At 43.7% G+C, this 25,765-nt stretch overlaps 4 protein-coding genes and 1 long non-coding RNA gene across 11 annotated transcripts; 4 read left to right on the forward strand and 1 right to left on the reverse strand.

Annotated features, from left to right (window-relative positions):
* Window positions 1–1,194: 1,194 nt before the first annotated feature.
* LOC125986564 (H-2 class I histocompatibility antigen, K-Q alpha chain) lies at window positions 1,195–15,211 on the forward strand. 3 transcript variants are annotated; one of them, XM_049750235.2, is made up of 8 exons: window positions 9,974–10,168; window positions 10,904–11,192; window positions 12,244–12,507; window positions 12,649–12,927; window positions 13,021–13,329; window positions 13,458–13,563; window positions 13,670–13,723; window positions 14,228–15,211. In XM_049750235.2, exons 2-8 carry the CDS (start codon window positions 11,129–11,131, stop codon window positions 14,403–14,405), a joined length of 1,254 nt encoding a protein of 417 aa, XP_049606192.1. In that variant the 5' UTR covers window positions 9,974–10,168; window positions 10,904–11,128; the 3' UTR covers window positions 14,406–15,211. The 3 variants fall into 3 exon arrangements, with proteins under 3 accessions (XP_068505185.1, XP_068505184.1, XP_049606192.1); XM_068649084.1 differs by lacking the exons at window positions 9,974–10,168; window positions 10,904–11,192 and adding an exon at window positions 1,195–1,517; XM_068649083.1 differs by lacking the exon at window positions 10,904–11,192 and having other exon boundaries at window positions 9,954–10,168.
* LOC137839538 (major histocompatibility complex class I-related gene protein-like) lies at window positions 3,801–8,431 on the forward strand. 2 transcript variants are annotated; one of them, XM_068649093.1, is made up of 8 exons: window positions 3,801–4,010; window positions 5,447–5,710; window positions 5,836–6,114; window positions 6,212–6,520; window positions 6,647–6,760; window positions 6,884–6,946; window positions 7,224–7,278; window positions 7,378–8,431. In XM_068649093.1, exons 1-7 carry the CDS (start codon window positions 3,947–3,949, stop codon window positions 7,256–7,258), a joined length of 1,128 nt encoding a protein of 375 aa, XP_068505194.1. In that variant the 5' UTR covers window positions 3,801–3,946; the 3' UTR covers window positions 7,259–7,278; window positions 7,378–8,431. The 2 variants fall into 2 exon arrangements, with proteins under 2 accessions (XP_068505194.1, XP_068505193.1); XM_068649092.1 differs by having other exon boundaries at window positions 3,802–4,010; window positions 6,869–6,946.
* Window positions 15,212–16,281: 1,070 nt separating the features above from the next.
* Window positions 16,282–20,124, forward strand: si:ch211-199g17.2 (uncharacterized). Of its 4 annotated transcripts, none has more exons than XM_049750181.2 (12): window positions 16,282–16,446; window positions 17,391–17,469; window positions 17,535–17,606; window positions 17,680–17,829; window positions 17,920–18,041; window positions 18,149–18,206; window positions 18,279–18,488; window positions 18,560–18,699; window positions 18,767–18,883; window positions 18,964–19,021; window positions 19,105–19,167; window positions 19,238–20,124. In XM_049750181.2, exons 2-12 carry the CDS (start codon window positions 17,448–17,450, stop codon window positions 19,798–19,800), a joined length of 1,575 nt encoding a protein of 524 aa, XP_049606138.1. In that variant the 5' UTR covers window positions 16,282–16,446; window positions 17,391–17,447; the 3' UTR covers window positions 19,801–20,124. The 4 variants fall into 4 exon arrangements, with proteins under 4 accessions (XP_049606138.1, XP_049606139.1, XP_049606137.1 ...); XM_049750182.1 differs by having other exon boundaries at window positions 16,283–16,457; window positions 19,241–20,124; XM_049750180.1 differs by having other exon boundaries at window positions 16,283–16,457; window positions 17,680–17,823; window positions 17,914–18,041.
* Window positions 19,919–22,075, reverse strand: LOC125986575 (forkhead box protein H1-like). Its single transcript, XM_049750288.1, has 3 exons — window positions 21,879–22,075; window positions 21,715–21,810; window positions 19,919–20,995 (listed from the first exon to the last, which is right to left on the reverse strand). The coding sequence occupies exons 1-3, from the start codon at window positions 22,026–22,028 to the stop codon at window positions 20,459–20,461; spliced, it is 783 nt and encodes a 260-aa protein (XP_049606245.1). The 5' UTR covers window positions 22,029–22,075; the 3' UTR covers window positions 19,919–20,458.
* On the forward strand, window positions 21,460–24,468 carry LOC125986589 (uncharacterized). Its single transcript, XR_007487718.1, has 4 exons — window positions 21,460–21,834; window positions 21,918–22,052; window positions 22,982–23,033; window positions 23,578–24,468. It is a non-coding gene; the product is annotated as an uncharacterized lncRNA (long non-coding RNA).
* Window positions 24,469–25,765: the final 1,297 nt, after the last annotated feature.

Here is a 25,765-nt window from a genome sequence, read left to right on the forward strand (position 1 = left end):
TTATCTTGATATTAAGAAACACATTGTCATGCGGTCGCGTTTATTTTTCCGGGTTTCTGTCTCGTCGATGTCGTAATTTTACTTCCGGTTTTATTTTGTCGTCCCTTCCGTTTCAGTTTGTGTTTCCTTCCTCGGTGTTGGTTGTCTTGTCTTCCCTGATCCCGATTGTGTGCACCTGTGTAATTGACAATAATGGTCAGCACCTGTGTCCACGCCCTTTTGTGTGTATTTAGTCCGTGTCTTCCCCTTGTCCTGTGCCAGTGTGTCTTGCCTCGTCCCGACCACCAGCGATTCCTTGATGTCCGAGCTCTCCGTAAGACCCCTCCTCTTTGTCTCGCCACCGAGCGACGCTTTTGTTTGTGCCTGGATCCCCATCGCCTTTTTGTCTCGCCCCCGAGCGACGCCTTTTGTTAGTACTGTGATTCTCATAGCCCTTTTGTCTCGCCTCAGTGCGACGCCTTTTGTTTGTACTTTTTGCCGCGTGTTTTCCCTCGTAAGAGGCGTTTTGATTTGTACTTTTAGCCTTTTGTCTCGCCTCAGTGCGACGCCTTTTGTTTGTACTTTTGATCAGTGTGCTTGCTGGAATAAATCCAAGACAGAAACGACTCTGCATCCGAGTCCTTCGCCTTGTCCCCTGCCTGACACACATTTTGTTTTTAAAACAATTTAATTTTTTGCTGTTTGGCTGTTGAAAATATTTTCCCTTGAAGTTACTGACAGAGCCATAACAAAATATTGCCATATTCATTTAATCATTAAATAATGTACACTGTGTTAGGTCTTAGTTCAATAGGCTATGTGCAATCATATTTTAATAAACATTGAACCAGTCCGGCCCTCGGCTTGTAGCAAATTTGTTTTTTTGGCCCTCGGTGTGTTTGACTTTGACATCCCTGCATTAGATGATCCACTAGTAGCAGTAAGACTATCAAACTATTTTTGCTGTACAGAGAAGCTTTAGTTTCAGTAATGTATAGGTACTTAGTAGAAGATAGAAGGGCCAGTTGTCCGTGACCAGGGAGAGCTGAAGGGATGACCTTTTAGGGGAAACAAGCAGACTGAGACTCAAACTGCAGCTGTTATCCAAAGCCGTGACATCGGCATCTTGTCAGGTATAAAAGCTACGGGCCTGACAAAAGAAGGAGCGGGGGCTCGCTGTAGCTCGGGCTCGCTCTCTCTCTCGGGCTTTTTACATCCATGCCTTGGGGCCACTCAACTTTTTGGAAAGACTTCACTCTGACATCGGTTGAATAAACTCTTTTCCCAATCAGCCGTGGGTCCCTGAAGTGTTCATTTGTCTGGAACCAGCCACCGACCACCGAGTGTTTTTTGGAGACCAGCGAAGCAACAAAAACCATATACCACATTTTTGGCGTCACGAACAGGATTCGTGTTCTCCAGGGGACCTCCCGTCCGCTCTCTCCGCGAGCATCCAGCGGCCGGCCGACGACCTGTCACAAACATGAATTTACTTGGATTATTTGTTGCGGCCGAGCAAATACACGGCGTGACGCTTGGTAAATTGTACTTTGCTTACAACGCGTTTTGTTATCCTAAGGATTGACGCTATTGATTTTGAACTGACGCATTTATTATTTTTTTGTTAATTAAATATTTCTCACATGTCTGCTACATAGACTGGGGTGGTGGTTCCCCTCTTTAAGAAGGGGGACCGGAGGGTGTGTTCCATTTACAGGGGAATCACACTCCTCAGCCTCCCTGGTAAGGTCTATTCAGGGGTGCTGGAGAGGAGGGTCCGTCGGGAGGTCGAACCTCGGATTCAGGAGGAGCAGTGTGGCTTTCGTCCTGGCCGTGGAACAGTGGACCAGCTCTACACCCTCGGCAGGATCCTCGAGGGTGCATGGGAGTTCGCCCAACCAGTCCACATGTGTTTTGTGGACTTGGAGAAGGCATTCGACCGTGTCCCTCGGGAGGTTCTGTGGAGGGTGCTTCGGGAGTACGGGGTGCCGAGCCAACTGATAAGGGCGGTTCGGTCCCTGTATCACCGATGCCAGAGTCTGGTCCGCATTTCCGGCAGTAAGTCGGATTCGTTCCCAGTGAGGGTTGGACTCCGCCAAGGCTGCCCTTTGTCACCGATTCTATTCATAATTTGTATGGACAGAATTTCTAGGCGCAGCCGAGGCGTTGAGGGGGTCCGGTTTGGGGACCTCAGCATCGCGTCTCTGCTTTTTGCAGATGACGTGGTGCTGTTGGCTTCTTCAGGCCGTGATCTCCAGCTCTCGCTGGAACGGTTCGCAGCCGAGTGTGAAGCGGTCGGGATGAGGGTCAGCACCTCCAAATCCGAGTCCATGGTCCTCGATCGGAAAAGGGTGGAATGCCCTCTCCGGATCGGGGATGAGATCCTGCCCCAAGTGGAGGAGTTCAAGTATCTCGGAGTCTTGTTCACGAGTGAGGGGAGGATGGAGCGTGAGATCGACAGGCGGATCGGTGCAGCGTCGGCCGTAATGCGGACCCTGTACCGGTCCGTTGTGGTGAAGAGAGAGCTGAGCCAAAAGGCAAAGCTCTCAATTTACCGGTCGATTTACGCTCCTACCCTCACCTATGGTCACGAGCTATGGGTCGTGACCGAAATAACGAGATCTCGGATACAAGCGGCCGAAATGAGTTTTCTCCGCAGGATGTCCGGGCTCTCCCTTAGAGATAGGGTGAGAAGCTCGGTCATCCGGGAGAGACTCGGAGTAGAGTCGTTACTCCTCCACGTTGAGAGGAGCCAGATGAGGTGGCTCGGGCATCTTATCAGGATGCCTCCTGGACGCCTCCCTGGGGAGGTGTTCCGGGCATGTCCCACCGGTAGGAGACCCCGGGGACGACCCAGGACGCGCTGGAGAGACTATGTCTCTCAGCTGGCCTCGGAACGCCTTGGGATCCCCCGGGATGAGCTGGATGAAGTGGCTGGGGAGAGGGAAGTCTGGGAGTCCCTCCTAAAGCTGCTGCCCCCGCGACCCGACCCCGGATAAGCGGAAGAAGATGGATGGATGGATGGATGGATGGATGGATGGATGGATGGATTATTTTCATTTTACAGATTGAGTAAATTCACACATACCCTGTCTGAATTTTAAAGATTGTTTGAAGGAAATAAAAATGTTAGAATTGTTACAATGTAAAATGTACATCCATGCCTTTTATTGTTGTTGACACGCTTGCAATAAAAGGCTTGCTGTCACGCCCCCCACGCCAGATTCGGGTCAAAAGTGTGCAACTTGAAAAAAAGATTTGAATGGTAAATCCGATCATTCATACTTCATCTTTCAAGGTGCAACACACTGCTTGATTCATGTTGTGATTATTGTTCGACAATCAAAAATGCAGATAAACCAGTGCGACAAGAAGCTCATTGGTTGCAGCCTGAAAAGCAGACAAGTAAACATCAGGTGTTCACCCAAACAGACACACTCACTAGATACTTTCAGTATCAATTTAGTAAAATATGAAAGACTAATTTGAAACTAAGCGTTTGGCCAATGGTGGTAAAAAAAAGTCAACAGCTGTTATGGGAATGGCGTACATTGTTAGTTTTTCTGAAGCCTTTCGAACATCATACAGAATAGGCGATAAGTGATTTCAAATAAAGTCGTTCAGTCTTATTTTCAGGGGTATTTTTATAGCGTCACGGCTGATAAGCCGGAGAACCGGGAGAACGAAGTGGGCATCAGTGCTATAGTAATGGGCAGGTCTCCAAAGACAACACTAAAAGCGCTTCAAACAAACTGAATAGTTCACCCGGCGCTCAGCTTTTCCACATCCAATATGGCGGCGGAGCTAATTACCAGTAGAACCAGTTTCACAATACAGTAGATTCCTGAGAATCAGTGGAAAGTCACCAACGCGCGTATGCAGTTTTCTGTCATTATGCGTCCGGCAGTTGGAATAGTCACAAGTTTGAGCAAATACTTCGCTTGACTAAAACGGCACAAACAACTTGATGCATGGAAAGAATTTACTTGGATTATTTGTTGCGGCCGTGCAAATACACAGCGTGACGCTTGGTAAGTTGTACTTTGCTTACAACTCGTTTTGTTATCCTAAAGATTGACGCTCTTGATTTTGAACTGACGCATTTTTTTTGTTTGTTTATTAAATATTCCTCACATGTCTGCTACGTCAACATTTTATGAGCGGAAAATTCATTCACCTGAACACTTGTTTTCTCATAGTAATACGGGAACACTTTTTTTTGGGCGGGCCGCGTTGTACTCATAGCTTCTTTGGGGCCATTATGACTGTCAACCCAAATAAATGTACGAGCACCTCATATTATATACGGTAAAAGCTACAAAACAAACTGACAAATAAGTCATTTTCAAATCAGACGAGTAAAGACTGGTCAAATATATAAAAAGAAATATAAATTTTTAAAAGTGAAGACAATTTGCAATTCTAGTAATGTCACAGGAATTTGATGCACAATTTGTCTTCGCGGGCCACATAAAATCATGTGGCGGGCCGTACCTGGCCCCCGGGCCTTGAGTTTGACACCTGTGGTTTAGTTAATATAAACGATACAAACCAAAGTGATGTACACCTGCATAAATATCCAATCGATAAAATAAGGAAACCCTTTGGGGTCAAAGGTTTTGCACTCAAAAAAACCAAAACTCGTACTTGGAAAAAAAAACTTGAATCTGAAAAGCTTAAAACTTTAGCAATAAAACAATGCATTCAAGATCAAATTTCTTCTTTGAAAGTTTTTTCGAGTTGAAACTAGTTTCCCCTCGCCCTGGTCATTTTTTTTTTTAATCAACTTTTGTCAGGTTTCTCCTCAATTTATTTTTCAAGTTTCACGTTTTTTCGAGTTGAAAAGAGTTTTGCTTCGCCTTGGTCATTTTTAAAAATAAAATATTCATTTTCAGGTATCACAATTATTTTTCAACATTTGAGATCTTATTTTTTCCAGTTTCATGTTTTATATTTTCAGATTCAACTTTTATTCCAGGTTCAACTCTTGTTCTTTCAGATTCGCCTCTTTTTTTTCCAGGTTCAAATATTTGCAAGTTGCATACTTTTTCTTTGGGAGGCGGTTCCAAGCCTTCCAGCTCGGCCCTTTCGTGATTCCACGCCCCTAGCACCACTAGTGCCACGCCCCCACGTCAGATTCGAGTCCAAAGTATGCAACTCGCAAAGAAGATTTCAACCTTTCAGACCCCAAAAATATTGCGTCGCCTCCCGAATATTGCATAGGCAATATATGATCAATAACGTTATTGGATTTTTTTTTTTTTAATTAAAGAGAATGGCAAAAGTTATGTAATTTGATTTTTTTTATAAGTGAATTTGAATGGCCGATGAGAGGCATCAAACTCCAACATGTCAAGTGCTGCAATGTTTCAACTGCAGACAGAATCATTGAAAATGTGAATTGCACGAGCTTGCCCAATGTAAAAACAGAGCAAGATCATGCGTCACTTTTGTCTTTGTCTTTCAGTCATTCACACGCTCGATTATTTCATGACGGCTTCTCGAAATGGGACGCTACCAGAGTACATGGAGGTGGTGTATGTTGACGACGTTCAGATTCTGCAGTTTGACAGCACCCGCAGGAAAATGAAAGTGAAACATGACTGGGTGAACAAAATCACAGAAGACGATCCATACTTCTGGAAGAGAGAGACGGAGATCAGTTATGGGACTGAGCAAGACATGAAAAACAAGATTGAAATTGCTAAAAAGCACTTCAACCAAACTGGAGGTTTGTTTCCATCCGCTCGTAATATTCATTTCATGTGCTGGTACACTTCACGACTAATAAACAGACGTGTCACTGCTGGCTCCTCTCTGATTTGCGTCACTGAATGTTGCATGCGATCCTTTCAGGTGCTCACATGATTCAGCTAATGTACGTCTGTGAATGGGATGATGAGACGGGTGAAGTTGATGCTTGGGAGCAATACTGTTACGATGGAGAATACTTCCTATCGTTTGAGGGGAAGACGATGAAGTGGATCGCAGCAAATCTACAAGCTTTCAGTACCAAAATCAAGTGGGACCAAATAGATGGGCTTGATAAAACCAAGAAGAATGTTCCTACTGAGGAGTGTCCTTCTTATTTGAAGACGCATGTGAGAAACGGGAGGGACTTCCTGACAAGAACCGGTACATTGTCCTCTCTCTCTCCACACATCCTCTTTCTTACACGTTCTCTCCATCTTTCCTGCCCTCCTCATGCGTTTTCCTCCATCTTTGCGTGTAGAGCTTCCCAAGGTGTTTCTCCTGCAGAAGACGCCTTACTCTCCGGTCACTTGCCACGCCACGGGTTTCTACCCCAGGACATCGTCCCTCTTTTGGAGGAAGAACGGCGAGGAGATCCACAAGGTCGTGGAGAAGGGGGAGACCCTCCCCAACCACGACGGAACTTTCCAGGCCTCGGTCCACCTGAAAGTGGAGGTGACGCCCGCCGCGGAGCAGGAGTACGAATGCGTGTTCAAGTTGGACAGCGTCCTGGAAGACATCGTCACCAAGCTGGACGCCCGAAGCATCCTGAGCAACGCGCACATCCGGGGTGAGCGTTTGTCGTGACTCAGACACGTCCCATTGGCTGTGGGGCTCTCGCGAGCGCTAAGGCTCGGTGTCACGACAACAGTCATTCACGTGTCTCTCTTCGTCGCACACGCTTTGCCATGTGAAGAAGAGGAAGACAGGAAGAGGGCGGTGGCCATCGGTGTCCCGTTGGTGATCCTCACTCTGGTGGCCGTGGTGGTGGTGGCGATGATCCTTACCAAGCGTCTCAAAAGAAAACAAGGTGAGCAACACAAATGTTTGCTCCGTCTGGCACATCCAAAGAGAACATTGTTTGCCTCGCGCCGTTTGTGACCATTCCTAATCTCCTCTTGCTTCTCTTTTATTTCAGTCATATACTCTCAAGCTTGTAAAGAGGAAAAGCCAAAAAGAAAAGAAGAAGAAGAAGAAGATGAAGAAGGACAATTAAGTAAGTAAAATGTTTTCTGCTTCCTTTGAGCCACAATAACAAGGCAGCCATGTCATGTCAAGGTTTGATTCAAAGCTAAAGTGTCAATGAGGAGTCCCATCAGAAAATGTCAGCTCACACGATTGTTTCCGTCAAAGGACGTGAGATATGAGCCAAATTTGTTCAGCAACCAAGCTTGCAAATGCTTTTTTTTCCCCATTGAAAGTAATGGACATGACATTCTTCATCAAAATTGTTGTCATGTGTAATTTAACGTCCCGTCGTGTTTGCACTCTAGCTGTTTCCACCTATTGTGGGTCTGTTTCTGCATGAGAGGCAGCAGCCGTCACATGGTAAGTTAGCTCATGCTGATTACACGTGGTCTTCGGAGTCTGGAGGTGGGTTAGGAAACACTTGGATTCTTGTTCACTATTTTGCTCCTCTTTCTTCAGGTGTTGGAATTCTTTCAGAGGACTTTCTCATCGCACCGCACTGCATCGATAGACATTCTCATGAAGGTTCTTGAGGAGGTCCTGCAGGATCTGGTGAGGCGTTTTGACCGAACTGTGCTGCTGATCACCCACAACCGGAAGACTATCGAGGCCGATCAGATTGCGGCGATAGGCGCGGGCGGCGTTCGGTAGCGAGGAACCCACCGCTAGCTGATGGAAAAGGATGGGATGTACTCTAAACTGAGGGAGAAGTTCACCATTGTTGGAGGCTCAGGCCTTCAGAAGCACTGACATGCATTTACAACCTGAAGGAGGAAATTGCGTGCAGCGAGCTTGCCACTAGAATGCAAAATGTTAGAATGCAAAATGGCCAACCCAAGTGAAAAATCCACTTTGGTTTTGTGTAACTAAACAAATCAAGTCAGTGGTTACCACAGGTTGGAAGTTGCATCATGAAAGTTGATATCTGGATGAATTTGAGCCCTTGAAAACCTTAAGACTCTTTAAATCAAGCAATTTATTATTATGAAATACATTTTAAAAAATCTAAGAAAAATAGATCATATATCAGGTAAATCATAAAATAGTGATGATTTCAATAGTTTGAGAATGTGTTGTATATTATTTTCACTTTACAGATTGAGTAAATTCACACATACCCTGACTCGATTTTAAAGATTGTTTGAAGGAAATAAAATTTTTAGAACTGTTACAATGTCAAATGTACATCCCTGCATTTTATTCTTGTTGTTGTTGACACGCTTGCAATAAAACGCTTGCTGTCACGCCCTCCACGCCAGATTCGGGTCAAAAGTGTGCAATGACGAGAGCGCGAGCCTCACAAAAATGGAATGTGTATGAACAAATTGAAGTTATGCGCCCAAGTTTTATTTTGTAAATATTTCTATTTTGCTTTCCTCCACTACCTTTTGTACTTTTGTATTCAATGCTGCCATGTTGCAATTCCTATCCAGTTGGATTTGTTCTGTAAAGTTTCTGTCTGCAATTGGAGCATATAGGAAGTTAAATTAAATCCACTGTTAACCACTTCAAACTTGTCAGCATGCTTTGTTTTCAAGTGTAAAGGATTGTAGACAAGTATATGTTTTTTGGACAACTGGTGGATAATTAACTACCTCGCGTTTGTTTGTTTTTCCTTTTATAGGTGTCAAAACACATTGCAAGATGTCGCTTTGAGTTTGCTGCTGTGAAAACAGAGCTTATTTTTTATTCACATGCTTTATCGTCACATAGTACCACGTTTGATTGAACAATTGCATCCAACTGAATGAAATATTCGGAAACGTTTCATTTAAAATTTTAATGCCGCTCAACTGTTTTTCCAAAAAAGCCTGTGATGTATGATTGGATCTACGTCAGTGGTTCTTCCACATACCACGAGAGAGAGAGACAAAATTCCACTAGTGTTTTCGTTTTTGTCTTTTTTTTAACGGTGGATGTTTCGCCCAGTGCGCAAAAGGACCCAGAATCGCTTCTGATCGGAGGAATTATGTGGTAGTAGCGCGTCAAAAAAGTGCGAGGAATAAAATGGGATCGTGATTCAAAGCCCCGCTCATCTAGTATCACCCCCCCACGCCAGATTTGGGTCATGTGTGCAATTTGAAAAAAAGATTTGAATTGTAAATCCGATCATATATTACTTCTCTTCATCTTTCACGGTGCAACACCTCTTGTTGTGATTATTGTTCAACAATCAAAAATGCAGATAAACCAGTGTGACCTCCTTGGTTACAGCCTCAAAGGCAGAGTGTGCACCCACACAGATTTTCTTCACCCAGACACTTTCAATATCACTTTAGTAAAATATGAAAGACTATATTGAAATTCAGCATCTGGTGGTGAAAAAGCCAATAGCTGTTTTGGGAATCGCGTACATTGATAGTTTCTGGTGAAGCCCTCCGAAAATCAAGTGATTTCAAATAAAGTCGTTCAGTCTTAATTTCAGGGGTATTTTTATTGCATCACAACTGATGAGCCGGACCACCGGGAAAACAAAATGGGCATCAGTGCTATAGTAATGGGCAGGTCTCCAAAGACAACACTAAAAGCGCTTCAAACAAACGGAATAGTTCACCCGGCGCTCAGCTTTTCCACATCCAACAAGGCGAAAAAGTTCATTTATGTATCGGTAATAATGGGACAGAGGACAGACAGCGAAGCGTTTGGCTGTATTGAACTGACGCCCGTGCGTCATGACGTAACACAACACCGCAGTACCGCTGGGGCATACAATTATATCTGGTGTGGAAGTTTTCCACACCCTCGAACACACTTGCGTGTTTTTTTGTGACTCTCTGCTCCGCCTAGCCTCTTCTTTTTAACACGCACGACGTCCATTATCCAAACACGCACCGCTCCCTAGCCGCACCGAATTCCGCGCCTGACATACCTAACCCACCCCTTCCTTGCACCCCTTGGGGCGGGTGTTAATTGATGTAAACCAATGGTCTTTCCCTCCTCACACGCTCTCTCCGTGAGTGGGCTGGCCTGTCTCTGACAGGCGTGCCGCCCCCTCCGGAATAATTTAAAAGGGAGAAACCAGCGTTTGAGGATCCTCCCGGTCAGTCCGGGCAGTCCAGGAGAATAATCCAAGGCTGGCGCTTCGGGAATATTCCCGGTTCTTCCGATGATCAGTCCGGGGCTCCGGGCGTGCTCCACATCTTTGTCTTCCTTGCTCAACGACGGACATCGTGAGCAAACGCTCCAATGCTTGGAAAGAATTTACTTGGATTATTTGTTGCGGACGTGCAAATATACAGCGTGACACCTGGTAAATTGTGCTTTGCTTACAACTCGTTTCCTTGAGATTGACACTATTGATTTTGGACTGATGCATTTTTTATTTGTTTGTGAAATTGTCTTCACATGTCTGCTGCGTCAACATTTTATGAGCGGAAAATTCTTTCACCTGAACGCTCGTTTTCTCATAGTGAGACGGGAACACAATGCTGTGATCATAACTTTTAGAATACTTAGTTCATAAACTTAAAAGTGACACAAATCAAGGTGATGTAAACCTGCATGAATATGCATTTGATTAATTATGGAAAAGCTAATGTACAGTAATGAAATGTTCGACAGTAGAGTCTTTGCAATTACTGATGAACATTTCGCGGTAACGGCAATCAAGTTGTATCTTTCAGAGAAAAACACTGTATAGCCTCCTGAATAGACAATATATGATCAATTACGTTCTTGGAATTCTTGTTGGCAAATTAAAGAGAATGGCAAAAGTTATGCAATTATATTTCTTTCATAAGTGGATTTAAATTGCTGATGAGGGACATCGCGCTGGAAGCTTGCATATTTATCCACAACCAGGAGAAAACAAACAATTGTCAATTCACTGACAGGTTTGAGCGAAAGAATCCCCTTGGATAAACATCAACTCCAACATGTCAAGTGCTGCAATGTTCCAACTGCAGACAAAGTCATTGAAAATATGAATTGCACAATGTAAAAACAGAGCAAGATCATGTGTGTCATTTTTGTCTTTGTCTTTCAGTCACACACGTTCAATTATTTCAAGATGGGCTCTCAAGTTGCAACGCTACCAGAGTACTTGGTGATGGCGTATGTTGATGGCGTTCAGAACCAGTTTCACCACACAGTAGATTCCTGACAATCAGTGGAAAGTGGCTCTAGTTTTCGGTCATTATGCGTCCGCCAGTTGGAATAGTCATAAGTTTGAGCAAATACTTCGCTTGACTAAAATGTGACAAACAACTTGATGCTTGGAATGAATTTACTTGCATTCTTTGTTGCGGCCGTGCAAATTCACAGCGTGACGCCAGGTAAATTGTACTTTGCTTACAACTCGTTTCATTATCCTAAAAATTGACGCTCTTGATTTTGAACTGACGCTTTTTGTTGTTGTTGAATATTCCTCACACATCTGCTGCGTCAACATTTTTTGAGCGGAAAATTCTTTCACATAGAACACTTGTTTTCTCATAGTTAGGCGGAAACACAATGCTATTATAAGAACTGATGGAATATTTAGTGAATAAAAACGATACAAATCAAAGTGATGTACACCTGCATTAATATTCAATCAATTAAATATGGAAAAGCTTTTGGAATCAAAAGGTTTGTACTTGAAAAAACTAAATTCGCAGTTGAAAACAAAATAAAACTTCAATCTGAAACTAAACACGGTGAGCTTAAAACTTGAACAATAAAACAATGCATTCAAGATAAAATTACTTGTTTGAAAGTTTTTTTCGAGTTGAAAATAGTTTCGCTTCACCCTGGTCAATTTTTTGAATAAACTATTTTCAGGTTTCACCTCAGTTTATTTTTCAACATTTTATGTCTTATTTTTTTCAGTTTCATGTTTTATATGTTCAGATTCACCTTTTTTTAGGTTCAACTCTTGTTTTTTCAGATTTGCCTCTTTTTTTTCAAGTTCAAATAATTTGCGACTTGCATACTTTTTCTTTGGGAGCTGGTTCCAAGCCTTCTAGTTCAGCCCTTTCGTGATTCCACACCCCGTACACCACTATTACCACGGCCCCACGTCAGATTCGGGTCCAAAGTATGCAACTCGCAAAGAAGATTTCAACCTTGCCTCCTGAATTAATATTCAGGAGACAAGGTTCAAATCAGGCAATATATGATCAATAACATTATTGGAATTGTTTTTTTTTTTTTTTGCAAATTAAAAAGAATGGCAACACTTTTTATTTTTTCACAAGTGGATTTAAATGGCCGACGAGTGGCATTGAACTCTAACATGTCAAGTGCTGCAATGTCCCAACTGCAGACAGAATAATTGAAAATATCAATTGCACAATGTAAAAACAGAGCAAGATCATGTGTGTCGCTTTTGTTTTTGTCTTTCAGTCATTCACACGCTCAATTATTTCACGACGATCTCTCAAGTTGCAAAGCTACCAGAGTTCTTGGAGGCCGCGTATGTTGACGGCGTTCAGATTCTGCAGTTTGACAGCAACCACAGGGAAACGAAAGCCAAACATGACTGGGTGAACAAAATCACAGAAGATAATCCATACTTCTGGGAGACAGAGACAGCGATCAATATTATGAATGAGCAGATGATGAAACGCAACATTGAAACCGCTAAAAAGCGCTTCAACCAAACTGGAGGTTTTTTTCCCTCCAAGCGCCCGCTCGTAAAATTCATTTCATGTGCTGATACCATTTTTTTTTTCATGACTAATAAACAAACATGTCACTGCTGGCTCCCCTCCGATTATCGTCACTGAATGCTGTGTGCAATCCTTTCAGGTGTTCACATGATTCAGGTGATGAAAGGCTGTGAATGGGACAATGAGACGGATGAGGTTGATGGTTGGGAGCACTATTGTTACGATGGAGAAGACTTTCTATCATTTGAGGCGAAGACGATGACATGGATCGCAGCACATCCACAAGCTTTCATCACCAAATTGAAGTTGGACCAAATGGACGGGTTTGATAAAGTCATGAAGATTAGCCTCACTGAGAAGTGTCCTTTCCTGTTGAAGGAGCACTTGAGAAACGGGAGGGTCTTCCTAACGAGAACCGGTACATTGTCCTCTCTCCACACATCCTCTTTCCTACAAATTCTCTCCATCTTTCCTGCCCTCCTCACGCGTTTCCCTCCATCTTTGCGGGCAGAGCTTCCCAAGGTGTCTCTCCTGCAGAAGACGCCTTCTTCTCCGGTCACTTGCCACGCCACAGGTTTCTACCCCAGGACATCGTCCCTCTTTTGGAGGAAGAACGGCGAGGAGATCCACGAGGACGTGGAGATGGGGGCGACCCTCCCCAACCACGACGGAACCTTCCAGACCTCGGCCCACCTGAAAGTGGTGGTGACGCTCGCCGCGGAGCAGGAGTACGACTGCGTGTTCCAGTTGGACGGCCTCCCGGAAGACATCGTCATCAAGCTGGATGCCGGAAGCATCCTGAGCAACGCACGTATCCGGGGTGAGCGTTTGTCGTGACTCAGACACGTCTGATTGGCTGCGGTGCGAGCGTGATGACTCGATGTCAAGACAACAGTCGTTCACGTGTCTCTCTTCATTGCACACGCTTTGCCTTGTCAAAAAGAGCAGGACAGGGAGAAGGCCTGGACCGTTGCGGGTATAGTCCTCAATCTGCTGGGGATAGCCATGTGGTTGGTGGATGTGGTCCTCTACAAGCATCTCAAAAGAAACCAAAGTGAGCGACAAATGTTTCCTCCGTCAGGAACATCCAAAGAGAACATTGTTTGCCTCGCGCCGTTTGTGACCATTCCTAATCTCCTCTTGCTTCTCTTTTATTTCAGTCATATACTTTCTAGCTTGGAAAGAGGAAGAAGAAGAAGAAAATGTACAATTAAGTAAGTAAAATGTAGGCAGCCATGTCAAGTCAAAGTTTGATTGAAAGCTAAAGTGTCAATGAGGAGTCCCGTCAGAAAATGTCAGCTCACACGATTGTTCCCGTCAAAGGGTGCCCTGAGATATGAGCCAAATTTGTTCAGCAACCAGGCTTGCAAATGCTTTTTTTTTTTCCATTGAAAGGATTCAATGGGAAAGAAAAAGGGTCACATATTTGCAAGTTGCATACTTTTTCTTTGGAAGGCGGTTCCAAGCATTCCAGTTCAGCCCTTTCGTGATTCCACGCCCCTAGCACCACTATTACCACGGCCCCACGTCAGATTCGGGTCCAAAGTATGCAACTCGCAAAGAAGATTTCAACCTTGCCTCCTGAATTAATATTCAGGAGACAAGGTTCAAATCAGGCAATATATGATCAATAACATTATTGGAATTTTTTTTTTCTTTTTTGCAGATTAAAAAGAATGGCAACATTTTTTAAAATATCAATTGTTTTTGTCTTTCAGACATTCACCCGGGCGGCTCGGTGGAGCACTGGGTAGCATGTCCACCTCACAGTTAGGAGGGTGCGAGTTCAATTCCACCTCCGGCCCTCCCTGTGCGGAGTTTGCATGTTCTCCCCGGGCCCGCGTGGGTTTTCTCCGGCCACTCCGGTTTCCTCCCACATCCCCAAAACATGCTTGATAGGCCGATTGAAGACTCCAAATTGTCCCGAGGTGTGAGTGCGAGTGCAAATGGTTGTTTGTCTCTGTGTGCCCTGCGATTGGCTGGCAACCGGTTCAGGGTGTCCCCCGCCTACTGCCCGATGACGGCTGGGATGGGCTCTAGCACGCCCGTGACCCCTGTGGGGTCGAAGCGGTTCAGAAAATGGATGGATGGATGGATGGATGGATGGATGGATGGATGGATGGATGGATGGATGGATGGATGGATGGATGGATGGATGGATGGATGGATGGATGGATGGATGGATGGATGGATGGATGGATGGATGGATGGATGGATGGATGGATGGATGGATGGATGGATGGATGGATATTCACCCGCTCAATTATTTCATGACGGCTTCTCGAAATAGGACGCTACCAGAGTACATGGAGGTGGCGTATGTTGACGACGTTCAGGTTCTGCAGTTTGACAGCAACCACAGGAAAATGAAAGTGAAACACGACTGGGCGAACAACATCACAGAAGATAATCCGTACTTCTGGGAGATAGAGACGGAGATCAGTTATGGGACTAAAGCCTACACTATTACAGTGATAGGCGCGGGCGGCGTTAGGGAGCGAGGAACCCACCGCTAGCTGATGGAAAAGAATGGGATGTACGCTAAACTGAGAGAGAAGTTCGCCATCGCTGGAAGCTAACGCCTTCGAAGCACTGACATGCATTTACAACCTGGATTTATTCATGAAGTCTTTTTCCTAAAAAAAATATTTCACGTATACTCAATGTATCACAGACTCAAAATAAAATGTTATTAATTTCCAGTTTGTAGTTTTGAATATTTGACCAACAGTTGTCATACAGCACCGTGCATCAAGCGAGGAATTCACCAGATATCATTTAGGCAAGAAGGAGGAAATTGCGTGCAACAAGCTTGCCACTCTGCCATTTGAGGACTGAGAGTTAAAATGCAAAATGACCGCCCCAAGTTGAAAGTCCCTTGTTTGTTCACTTTGGTTTTGTGTAATTAAACAAATCAAGTCATTGGTTAGCATCGGTTGGAAGTTGCATCATGACAGTTGATATCTGGATGAATTTGAGCCCTTAAAAACTGTAGGAAGTATATTTTGTTATGATTTATTATGTTTTATTATACATTTGTGATTGTTGTGTAAAGTGTGTGAATAAAGATTAGAAGTAGAGGAATCAAAACTTGTTGCCTCTGCTTGACCCCAGCTGATTTCCAGCCGGCGATATGAGGAAACGATTGGAGACGATCTTTCTGCTTAGATGACGTGATGAAATGATGTGCAAAAGAGCTTATCGGCAAATGCTTGCTTGCAAGTGACTCTGCAAGAAACATAACAAGTGCGGGATGGATGCCTGTTTGCTGATTTTCCCACCCCTTAAAGGCATCGCCCTTTTGTAACCTAGTGACCTCAAAGTGAATAAAAGTGAGGTTTATGGGAGGGCTCAGGAGAATAGATAAGAGAACAGCGTACGTCTCTCCTATTCTCCTTGCAAGAAACTAGAAGAGTCTTCTCTCCTCATTGTTTGTTATTTTGGGAAATAAACCAAAAACCTTAAGACTCTTTAATAAAGCAATTTATTATTATGAACTACATTTTGAAAAACAGATTACTATATATAAAAAAAAAAAAGAAGAAGAAAAAAAGTGTGGCTCCATAGCGCCGTCTTGTGATCCTGGTCAAACGTTTGCGTTCTCGGACCACATTTGAGTTTGACAGCAGCCTTAATACCTCCCCAAGCAAAGATACAGAGGCTACAAAACTAGGAAAAGCCCCAGAAATGACGTTTAAATACAAACATGCGTAAATAAAATATTTTAACATACATTTAAAGTGTATTTCCAATTTGCGCGTGCGCAGAACTGATAAGCGGGCGGAAGTTGTGTCATGAAGTCGCTGCCACTCGGAAAGTGCCCCAAATGTCCACGCGGGTTAGATTTATTCGTAAAAGAACAAGCTTTTTAACTGTTTCTGTCACTCTTTTTAGGTAGCAGTGACTGCATACAAAGTAAAGGTTCAACTTTCCGGACGTAAGTTGAAAGTAAGTGCTCGCTTTTTGTTTAATTTCGTTTTGATAAACATGGAAAAGAGCGGCGACGTGCAACGTCGATTTTCAACAATAGGACTTTCTCGACGTGTATTTAAACTAAAACGATATCGTTCGAGGTACTTAACAGATTAGTTTGTTATTAATGTTCAAACTAACTAATAAACAGAGATTTTAGTTGTTCTTTTTTACTCGCACTAAGCAACAGGTTTGCTATGAAGTTCGGAATGCGAGTTCATCTTATTTCCAAGCATTCCCAGCTACTTTTCCATTAAAATTACAACCTAAACAATTGGAAGTGTCCACACAACTTGTGTAACAAGAAAAATTGGTCGATTTAACGATTACATTTATGTCATTTGTGTTTTGTTTTGGTATTCGCTCGCTGTTCTAACGGAATTCAGACGCTATCTTGTGTATAATGAATCACTACACCCCCTAAGTAAAAACTCAATTTAAAGTTTGTTGGGAAATATGTCAAATATTATTATTAGCTTCTATGTAAGTATAGAAGATCTTTGCTGTATGTGACAGTTTGACCTTGTGCAACCGAAATTGAATGTTGTGGAAGCAAAGATGTTGGCTCAAGAGCATCTGGCTGGAGTCATGATTCGCTTTAAAAAACATCCTTGTTTAACAAAAGTCATGAGTTTATCATGAGATGTCCATACTACTTGTGAACAAGAGAAGCTATACATTTCTGTAAACGCCACCCAATGCAATGAATTCAAAATTAGCCAGGCTGCATGTAGGAAGGGCGCGATTGGCCAAGGAAGACAACTCTCTGTGAAATTCTTTGTAAATGTTGATGAACCTAACAGCAGTTTAAACAGTATTGCAATTGAAAGTTAAGTGAAAGCCACAACAGAGGCCACATTGTTACCCGCACGTCAAAATACTAAATATTTGCCTTATCTCTCTTCTCAGGGATTTTCCGTCTCTCCCTTTGCAGCTGGCCGGGTCTTTAGTCTGGATGCAAGCAACATGCAGACTGGAACACAAAGAGGTCCTGCACACCAGATCCCCACCATGTGTGAAGACCCCAATTTTAATTCTGGTGCTTCTTTGCAGGCCTGTCCAGCGAGCTGTTTGAGTCCTTGAAGGTGTACCTGAACAACAGCAAACGGCTGCAGCCCATAATCGGTACTAACTCATCATTTGTGTTAACTTATCCTGACATTAGTGTTGCTCTTGATTGACTTTTGTATCCCCGCAGGGCTGCGCAGCATCACGGAATGCGTGAAAGCCGGCTCGCGTGGGGGTGGCGAGCCCGTGTACCTCTGCGATGTGTGCGCATGTCGGCTGAGCAAAGGCGACATGCGCAACCACATCATGGGCAGCATCCACCGCTACAATTACACTGCAAGTACTCGCACAACCGCTACTAACCAGCTGCAACGTGCCGCACTAGTTAGCTTAGCCCGCTAAGACCATTTGGTGTTTGCCGGACAGAGAGCCCGACATCCCCAGCTGCTGTCGGGTGTGAAGCAGAGCGACGCTGACATGTCTCTGCTGGCCTGGCCCCTGATGGACATCGCCAGGATGCTGGAGGACCAGGAGGGACCCGGGGACATCAAGGTGTGTCAGTATAAAAAACGATAGCGGCGGCAGCCTAATTTAAATGACCGAGAGAAGAGTGCCGTTGACATTGTTTAAAAACTCATTTTATGTCTTTTGTTTGCAAGTTGCTTGAAGTCGAGGATGCCACGTTTGAGATGCTGAAGGGCGCCAGTGACAGCGATGGTAATTCTGCTACTCTTGAATGCATCACTTCCCGTTGTTGCGTATTAAATAACGTTTCTATTTTTTTCAAAGCAATCAATTTGAGTAAGCTTCTCATGTACGGACCTGCCAAGCCGGAGAGCCTCTCAAACGACAAGCATGACGAAGAGGAGAGGGTGGTCACCATTTGCCACAACGAGGAGCAGTTGGCGGATGGTGATGGTTCTTCTTGGGCCGAAGAAACCACTCCAAGTTTTGGCCACATCTTGCGTGATCGCTACAAAGGGAAGAAACCTCTCATTGGTCAGTTCCAGTCATTTTTCTTCAGTTTCCGAGCGGACTGCACACCAGCTGAGCCCCCTTCGGCCTGGCAGGTCTTTTCAGGGTAACCGAGTGCGTCTGCCAGGAGGACCGTCGCACGTACTGCTTCCTGTGCCACTGCTGCCGGACTCGGGTCCACACGCGGGTCTTCATCCACCACGTCAGCAGCTCGAGTCACACGCGCAGCTACCTGGTCAGTTTGCGGACGACGAAGTGGTGTGAGCGAGAACATGGAAGTTCATCCTGCAACCCTGCGCTAGATGGAAACGCGGCATAAGCTGGTGGAGGCGGCAGGACCGAACGTCGCCGACCACACTCGACTGATGGACTCGCTGGCCGAGAGGGTGGAGCGCGAGGAGGGACGAGGAGACATGGAAGTCAGCCTCGTGTGCTTCTGACACGTCTTCTTTTTGCTGCTCAGGTTGACGCTGAAGTTTGAAACATGTCGTGTTTGTAGGTGGTCGAAGCACCGCAGTTTCTCTGCGGGAAGCTCGCCAGCAAAGGTTACAAGTGGTGTAAGTAGACTTGAGGCTTTTGACAAACACAAATAGTCTGTGAAATAATCTGTATTCCAATCAGCGTTTCAACTCCTTTGCAGGCGTCAACAGGCTTTGGAACAGGAGCTACCCGACTGCACGCAAGTGGAACAAAGCCAAGACAGGTGTGTTGTTGTTTTTTTTTCTTCTAATTTTCTCAGTGGCAACTCTTTAATGTGTTGTGTTTCACCACAGCAGGAGGCCCCAAAGTCAAAAATGTCGGAGGCAAAAATCAGGTGGTGTTCAAGGTAACACTTCCGCTCACTGAAGGTCCGCTACTGCTAGAGAGAACGTCCTTCAGCCAGGAAAGTCTACCCCGGGACCACCCGAACCCAGACTTAGACTCTGAGCTCGCTGACCCGGTCGCCGAGGTCGCCTTTGGTGTCTCTCACCAGTTTGATCCGCCCATCAACCATCCAAGTCCCGAATGGCAAACGGAGCCCCCCGTTGCACGAGAGTGGTTCAATTCCGCCTACGCACAGTGGCATGATTGGTCGCTGGCTGAAAAGCAAGAAAACCAACCCCAGGCTAATCTGCCGCCGGTTGCTACGAATGCTGGAGGGCATCATGCACCTCCAACGGAATTCCAAAGCATTCCCGTGGTCCGGACGCCATCTTGGACGCAACCATATTTGGTGGGTTCGGGCGGTTTTCCTGGGTACCAAGGCTACGGGGTTCCCCTACGGTTGCATCCCCCACCCTATGTCATTCCACCTTCTTTCTATCCCACTCCACCCGCCCTGCCTGAACCACTTTAACTGTCCAGAAATGATCACGAATACAGTCGGTTAAAGAGTACACACGTTTGATGCACATTTGCAAAGATGTAAACACTTTTTTTTGGTCACCTGGTGTGAGTAAAATCAGTATACAAAGTTTCCAAAAGGATTGTAATTTTATTATAAACCTAGAAATGTGAAGTTGACAAACTTTTTGAGTCGTGTATTGACTGTCAATGTGGCAAATTGAACCACCCCAATATGAAAAGTTGTATAGAAATACTTTTTAAGTTTGTTGGAAATTCAATGGGAGTTCACCAGTCAATTACACTCGACGGCAGAAGCCGTTGTCTGCCCAACTTACTCAATGTGTGTTCATTTTTTTTCTCCTAGATGTTCACAACCACATCCAGCACTTTATTGCAGATGTGTTAAGTAATTGTTGAGTGTAAATGGATGAAAAAATGAAATATATTCTAAAACAATCTTACAAATTAATTGTTAAAATACTGTATGAAAATATGCTATTAAGTGGGACAAAATTCAAAATGACAAAAAAACTATGAAGTCAAAGGATGACTAGTGTGGTAATAAAAATCGATACATAACTACACTGCCATCAGATGCGCATGCATTAAAAAAAAGTAACAAAACAGATAAAAGTGCAATTCTTTTTGCTTCTGTTTAAAAAAAAATATCACAAACAAAAATGGCGGGGATCATAATTAGGATATTGGACATATGTTTCGTTAAAGGAAGTGACTGAATAAATGGGAAATGGGGGTCCTATACACAACCGCTTGCTTGTTGTATTGAAGGTAGAGCCCTCTTGCGGACATACCACAGAACTGCGGTAATGCCCAGGGATGAGATGTTCTGCATCCCAATCCAGGCAGCGCTTCTGGGCGTGTGGCGTGGTATAATCAAGATGATCATGTTCACTATGTATGGACACGCAGGCTTCGTGAGTCGAAGTTCTGGTAGGGGCAGGACTGTCCCGTTTCAGCAGAGACTCAATGGAGAAGGGCCCGTTAAACTTGACCTCGCAGCTGATCTGGACCGATGGCGGCGGTGGGGGGAAGGTTCCCCCACCGTCCTCACGCCGGCTGCTCAGCTCTGGAAAGAAGTCCATGATGTCCTTAAAGTGACGTCGGACCATTTTGGTGGTGATAAGACTCAGTTCCAGCTTCCAGAAGTTACGCTTGCTGCCCAGGGAGTCAGGGACCAAAGGAATCTGGAGGAGGCACCATAGACAACCATAAAATGATGTTTCAGTACTTCTAAACACTTAAAGGCACAGGTGTCAAATTCAAGGTCTGGGGGCCAGATACGGCCCATCACATCATTTTATGTGGCCCGCGAAGACAAATTGTGCATAATATTCGTGTGTCATTACTAGAATTGCAAAATTGTCTTCACTTTAAAAAATTGTTTTTGTATATTTGACCCGTTTTTACTAGTCTGATTTGAAAACGAGTTATTTGTCAGTTTGTTTTGTAGCTTATACTGTATATAATATTATTTATATGGGTTGACAGTCATAACGGCCCTCCGAAATAAACTGACTACAATGCGGCCTGCGGAAAAAAAATTGTTTGACACCCCTGCTTAAAGGGGAACACATTTTCACGGAACCAAACCCAGAAGAAAAAGTGCACTTTCGACGACAGAGGGCAGTATTGAGCAAAATGGCAGTTCCCACGATGATGAACTCGTGCTTATTCTACGAACACATTATAAGTATAGCGTGTGTTGACTGAAGATAGGTGGGGTTTTTTTGGTGCATGATCAGAGTATTTAGATGCATTTATTCCAATTTTCTTGGCGGTTCTTTCCCCTCCCACTCCTCAGGCCAAACTGCTGATTGGACATTTGCTTGGCCAACGTGTTCTGTTTGTTGTGACAAAGCAGTGATTTTTATTCCCTTAAAAACAATTTCGATGCAGGACTTACCTTGACAAAGCACTTGTTGGTGGACAAACACACTCTGATGTTATTCTCGATGGACTTCCTATCGTGTCGAACCAGCGGGCCCATCCTGTCCATAAGCTGCAAATTGTTGCATGCAACCAGGTAAGAAACAATTCCTATGTACGTGCGAGATGTGAGGAACCTACCTGCATGAAGGTGAGCATTTTATCCGGGGCGTCCTGGAGGATGATGGCAATGCGGGCCAGATAGGTGGTGCTCCTCCGGAGAACTTCGCGGCGAGCACCGTCAACGCCAGGAGGAAACTGAGCTCGCAACTTGTTGCTGGACGGGGCCATGATTCAGCAGCTTACTCAAGTCAGGTATGAGGAGTTCAAAAGCTAGACTGGACTTTATAAGGCCCACTGGGACAATGGAGGGTGTGTGCATGCAGGTGCTAATGGGGAGCTTTTGATACTCGAATGGGTCGTTAGCAGCATGCATGGACACTTGAGGACTTCCAGTCATCCTCGAAACAACAAAAAAAGTGTAAATAGTCTGTTAAACGAAAAATGTTTGCATGATGGTCATATCAGCGTGGCGCTTGGGCAGTTCAAGGGATGAAAATATTACATGTGGCAATTTCAACATGGCAGCAATGACACCCAATGAGTCTTAAAAAAAAAAGAGTAAAAAAAATATGTCACTCAATGAGTCTTTAAAAAACAAAAGTAAAAAAATATGCTTTATGGCTACTTCAGGAGTTCCATCCTTTAAATAATAATGATACTACTACTACTACTACTAATAATATGTATTGATACTACTGATAATAATGATAATAATAATAGTATGTATTGATACTACTGATAATAATAATAATATGTATTGATACTACTACTATGACTACTACCAATAATGATAATAATAATGAGATGTATTGCTACTACTGATATATTGTTTGCTCTGACAATACTGAGAATAAGTGTATAATTGGTCACTTTGGATTTAATTTTCCTCCAAATAGCAATACTTTGACTCACAGTAATTATTTCACCAGTGAACATTTGGTTTTGCACATTTCAGTTAGTTTTACAGACACTCCCAGTGAGTGTTTGTGTGACAGAGATCAGTCGGTATTGGGACGAGCCATCTCATCCTTTTGTCGTTGGGTGTACTGCGTTTGCATTTCTGATCCCCGTCAACACAAAAAGACATTTGCTCGCTCGGTCATCCGGGGCAATTTGAGTTCCTTGCAGTACAGATGAATGTAAATAACCCCACCAGGTGTTGTTTTTACCTTTCCATGCAGCTGGGATGAGGTGCAAATTGCAGGAATGCAGACCTTTCTTCAGATCTTTGATGTGAGTGGAACTCTGCTGCCTTTGTTTCACATAATGGGATTCTTTTCTTTCCAAAGTGGCCCTGCCCAGATAAAAAAAAAATGCCGCGCCAGACACTCTAAACATAAAGAAAAGTATCAGTCTTAGTCAACACAGACTTCTTGGAACGATAGGTGCCTCCATTTTAATGTCCTACTTTATTTTTTTAGGATGCAAGGATCACCTGAATTAATAATAATAATGAAATTGTCAGACGGGCCTAAACTGTATTAGTCTGCAAACGTTTTGTTTTGTCACTTCCGACCAGTAGAGGTCAGAATTGTATCAAATTGTTTCCAAATTGCATTTGTGTGTAATTCCCAGTTGTCCCTCATTTTCCCCAAGTGGCGGCATGCTTTTTAGACACCCTTTGGGAAAAGCATCACTGCTCGCCTATTAAACATGCCATAAACACGGAAGGGTTAATTGGATATGAATTGATTTTGTAGGAGCAGTAGGGCCCTTTCATCGATCACTCCAAGTTTATGAATGATATGTATTTATTTGTGTATTTATTTCTTGTCAGGCTCTTGAAATGTTCCAAGCTGCAAGTCATGGAAGCCCACCTGGCTGTCACCCCCACCCCCGCTTGATTAATGACCCGTCCGGACTCGCTCCCACTACATTGAGCTGCCTGGCTATCTCTAAGAGTCCACGCTTGAAGTGTGAACAGAAAAGGCGCCATTTGGTAAGGAATCTCATTCCAGGGCCACAGAGATATGATCGTCTTATTTAGGAGGAGGATAGCATGGAGCAGATCTTCCTGAAAGGACAAAATTGTAAATATTGATCCCCCAAATGAAGTGTCAATCTCTTTGGTTGAGATCATTCCCTTCTCCAAGAGTGGTCTTAAAAAAATAAAAAAACAGCGAGGATTTGTTCTTTTTGGAACCACTATTTGATTCCTGCAGATAACCAACATTACAGTCAAATGAATCCAAGAAGGGAGCTTATTGATTTTTAAAGAGACGCTTTGGCCTCCACGGGGTCAGGGGTCGTCACAGTGTTTTGTTGCTGGTTTTCCATCGTTGGCCGTGTTGACTTTTAAAGGCGGACGACGCATTATTTGACCGTGTGCGCTAATCAGCCTAATCAGCATTTCCATGGCACTTAATTGATCGAATGGGCCTCATTTGGACAAACGACAGAGGGGGAGAGCGCTTTCCGCTATCAAACGTTTGAAACGCAAGGACGTCAACTGCCTCCAGCACTTTTTACTCTCCTTTTATTGCCGTTTACAAAGTTTGGCCTGTTCACTATTTGTTTTCAAGCTGATGCTAATCATGCTAACACACAAAAAAAAATGAAATTGACTATTAAATGCATTGTCATGTAATTGTTACAGGAGGATAAAGAATATATGCTTTCGTGTTTGTTGCTTTTCAAACCACCATTTCAACTTAACCAATTTCTTGAATTAATCAATAAATTGACTAGTCAGCACATAGCAAAGATTTTTATTTTATTCTTATGATATAGTTTGCGTTCATATAGCATGCAGATTTCCGTTCACCAGTCAGTATGTGTGAAATGCAGCTTTTGCTTGCCCTTTCACGCCTGGTTGATGACCACTTTTCAACTCTGGGCTTTTTATTTGATCGGCTTTTCCGCAACGGCACGTTGGGCTGTTTGCTAATGATTAGCGGAGATTGTCTGGGCTGGCTTGTAAAAGGCGCGCTTAAAAAGCCATATTTATTGTTCCATTTACACGTTTTGGGGGGCTAATCGTTAGCAATTAGGATTGTGTAGCCGTGTGCGTGCGTGCGTGCGTGTGCGACGCTCACGTTTACGCCTGTCGCCCTCAGGCCGTGACAAAGGTCCATTACCTAGTCTGATCTATTAGTGTGGACTAAAAGCTACATTAGGATTAAATAGCCATGCTCCTTTCGTTTTTTGTTGTTTTTTTACGTGTATTTTTTTACTTCCATGGCCACCTTCTAGAGGTGGAAATTAAAAAATAATGATTGATTGATTATTTTGTTTTGAGTTGCACAGTAGAAGGTAGTGGGTGATGTTTTCATTGATAATAAATTACAAAAAATTATTTGAATGTAATATATATATGCATTTAACATTGCTCGCAGGCATTTATTCATTAACATCCGTGAAAAATGACTAATATGCCTTTCATCATCAAATCTACAAGAAGTATTATTTACACTGCCCTCTAGTGGTTAAGGTGCGTACAACCGACGAACACTATTGATTTGGAATCATTTCTGGTGGCAGCAGGTGAAGTCACATCATGTTTCAAAGAACAGAATCATTTGAAGCTGCTGGTGTCGACTTTCTGCGTAGCAAAAAGTGACGAACATTTTTTTTGGTGGGTCTTCGCTGCCAATCTATTTAATCCTAGTGAAATCAATTTGCGTAAACTATAAAATATTTTTGTCCCCACAAATATACTGTGTGCTTGATAATCAAAGATCCAAAAACTCTATTCACCTCCATCAAAGGTAGCGTAGTGTCATTTATGCAAATGAGACGGTCGCATAAAAGAGGCAACTTGAAACGCGGCGGAATACATTTATGACGTTGTCATAATCAGCCTCATATTGAATTATTATCTTGTCATTTCTGAGCTCTTTTTTTTTGGGGTTGAATCTTAGTAAATGGTCCAGATGAAAGATCGTTTGATATGCAGAGAAGACGTCGAGGCCTCGTTGCATTTGAAGCCATCGCAGCCTTAGGAAATGCAAATGGCCGTCTGCGTA

The sequence above is a fragment of the Syngnathus scovelli genome, chromosome 19, assembly GCF_024217435.2.
Source record: "Syngnathus scovelli strain Florida chromosome 19, RoL_Ssco_1.2, whole genome shotgun sequence".
NCBI lineage: Eukaryota > Metazoa > Chordata > Actinopteri > Syngnathiformes > Syngnathidae > Syngnathus > Syngnathus scovelli.

Excerpts from the sequence above, each read along its gene's own strand:
- LOC137839538 (XM_068649092.1), top strand. The coding sequence starts at position 3,947 with ATGCATGGAAAGAATTTACTTGGATTATTTGTTGCGGCCGTGCAAATA. Across the intron at positions 4,011-5,446 it reads AATACACAGCGTGACGCTTG|TCATTCACACGCTCGATTAT; the intron begins GTAAGTTGTACT and ends TTTGTCTTTCAG. Across the intron at positions 6,521-6,646 it reads GAGCAACGCGCACATCCGGG|AAGAGGAAGACAGGAAGAGG; the intron begins GTGAGCGTTTGT and ends TGCCATGTGAAG.
- LOC125986564 (XM_068649083.1), top strand. The coding sequence starts at position 10,105 with ATGCTTGGAAAGAATTTACTTGGATTATTTGTTGCGGACGTGCAAATA. Across the intron at positions 12,508-12,648 it reads GCGCTTCAACCAAACTGGAG|GTGTTCACATGATTCAGGTG; the intron begins GTTTTTTTCCCT and ends CAATCCTTTCAG. Across the intron at positions 12,928-13,020 it reads GGTCTTCCTAACGAGAACCG|AGCTTCCCAAGGTGTCTCTC; the intron begins GTACATTGTCCT and ends CTTTGCGGGCAG.
- si:ch211-199g17.2 (XM_049750181.2), top strand. The coding sequence starts at position 17,448 with ATGCAGACTGGAACACAAAGAG. Across the intron at positions 18,207-18,278 it reads GGGCGCCAGTGACAGCGATG|CAATCAATTTGAGTAAGCTT; the intron begins GTAATTCTGCTA and ends TTTTTTTCAAAG. Across the intron at positions 19,022-19,104 it reads CAGCAAAGGTTACAAGTGGT|GCGTCAACAGGCTTTGGAAC; the intron begins GTAAGTAGACTT and ends ACTCCTTTGCAG.
- LOC125986575 (XM_049750288.1), bottom strand. The coding sequence starts at position 22,028 with ATGGCCCCGTCCAGCAACAAGTTGCGAGCTCAGTTTCCTCCTGGCGTT. Across the intron at positions 21,811-21,878 it reads AAATGCTCACCTTCATGCAG|CTTATGGACAGGATGGGCCC; the intron begins GTAGGTTCCTCA and ends AACAATTTGCAG. Across the intron at positions 20,996-21,714 it reads CCAACAAGTGCTTTGTCAAG|ATTCCTTTGGTCCCTGACTC; the intron begins GTAAGTCCTGCA and ends TGCCTCCTCCAG.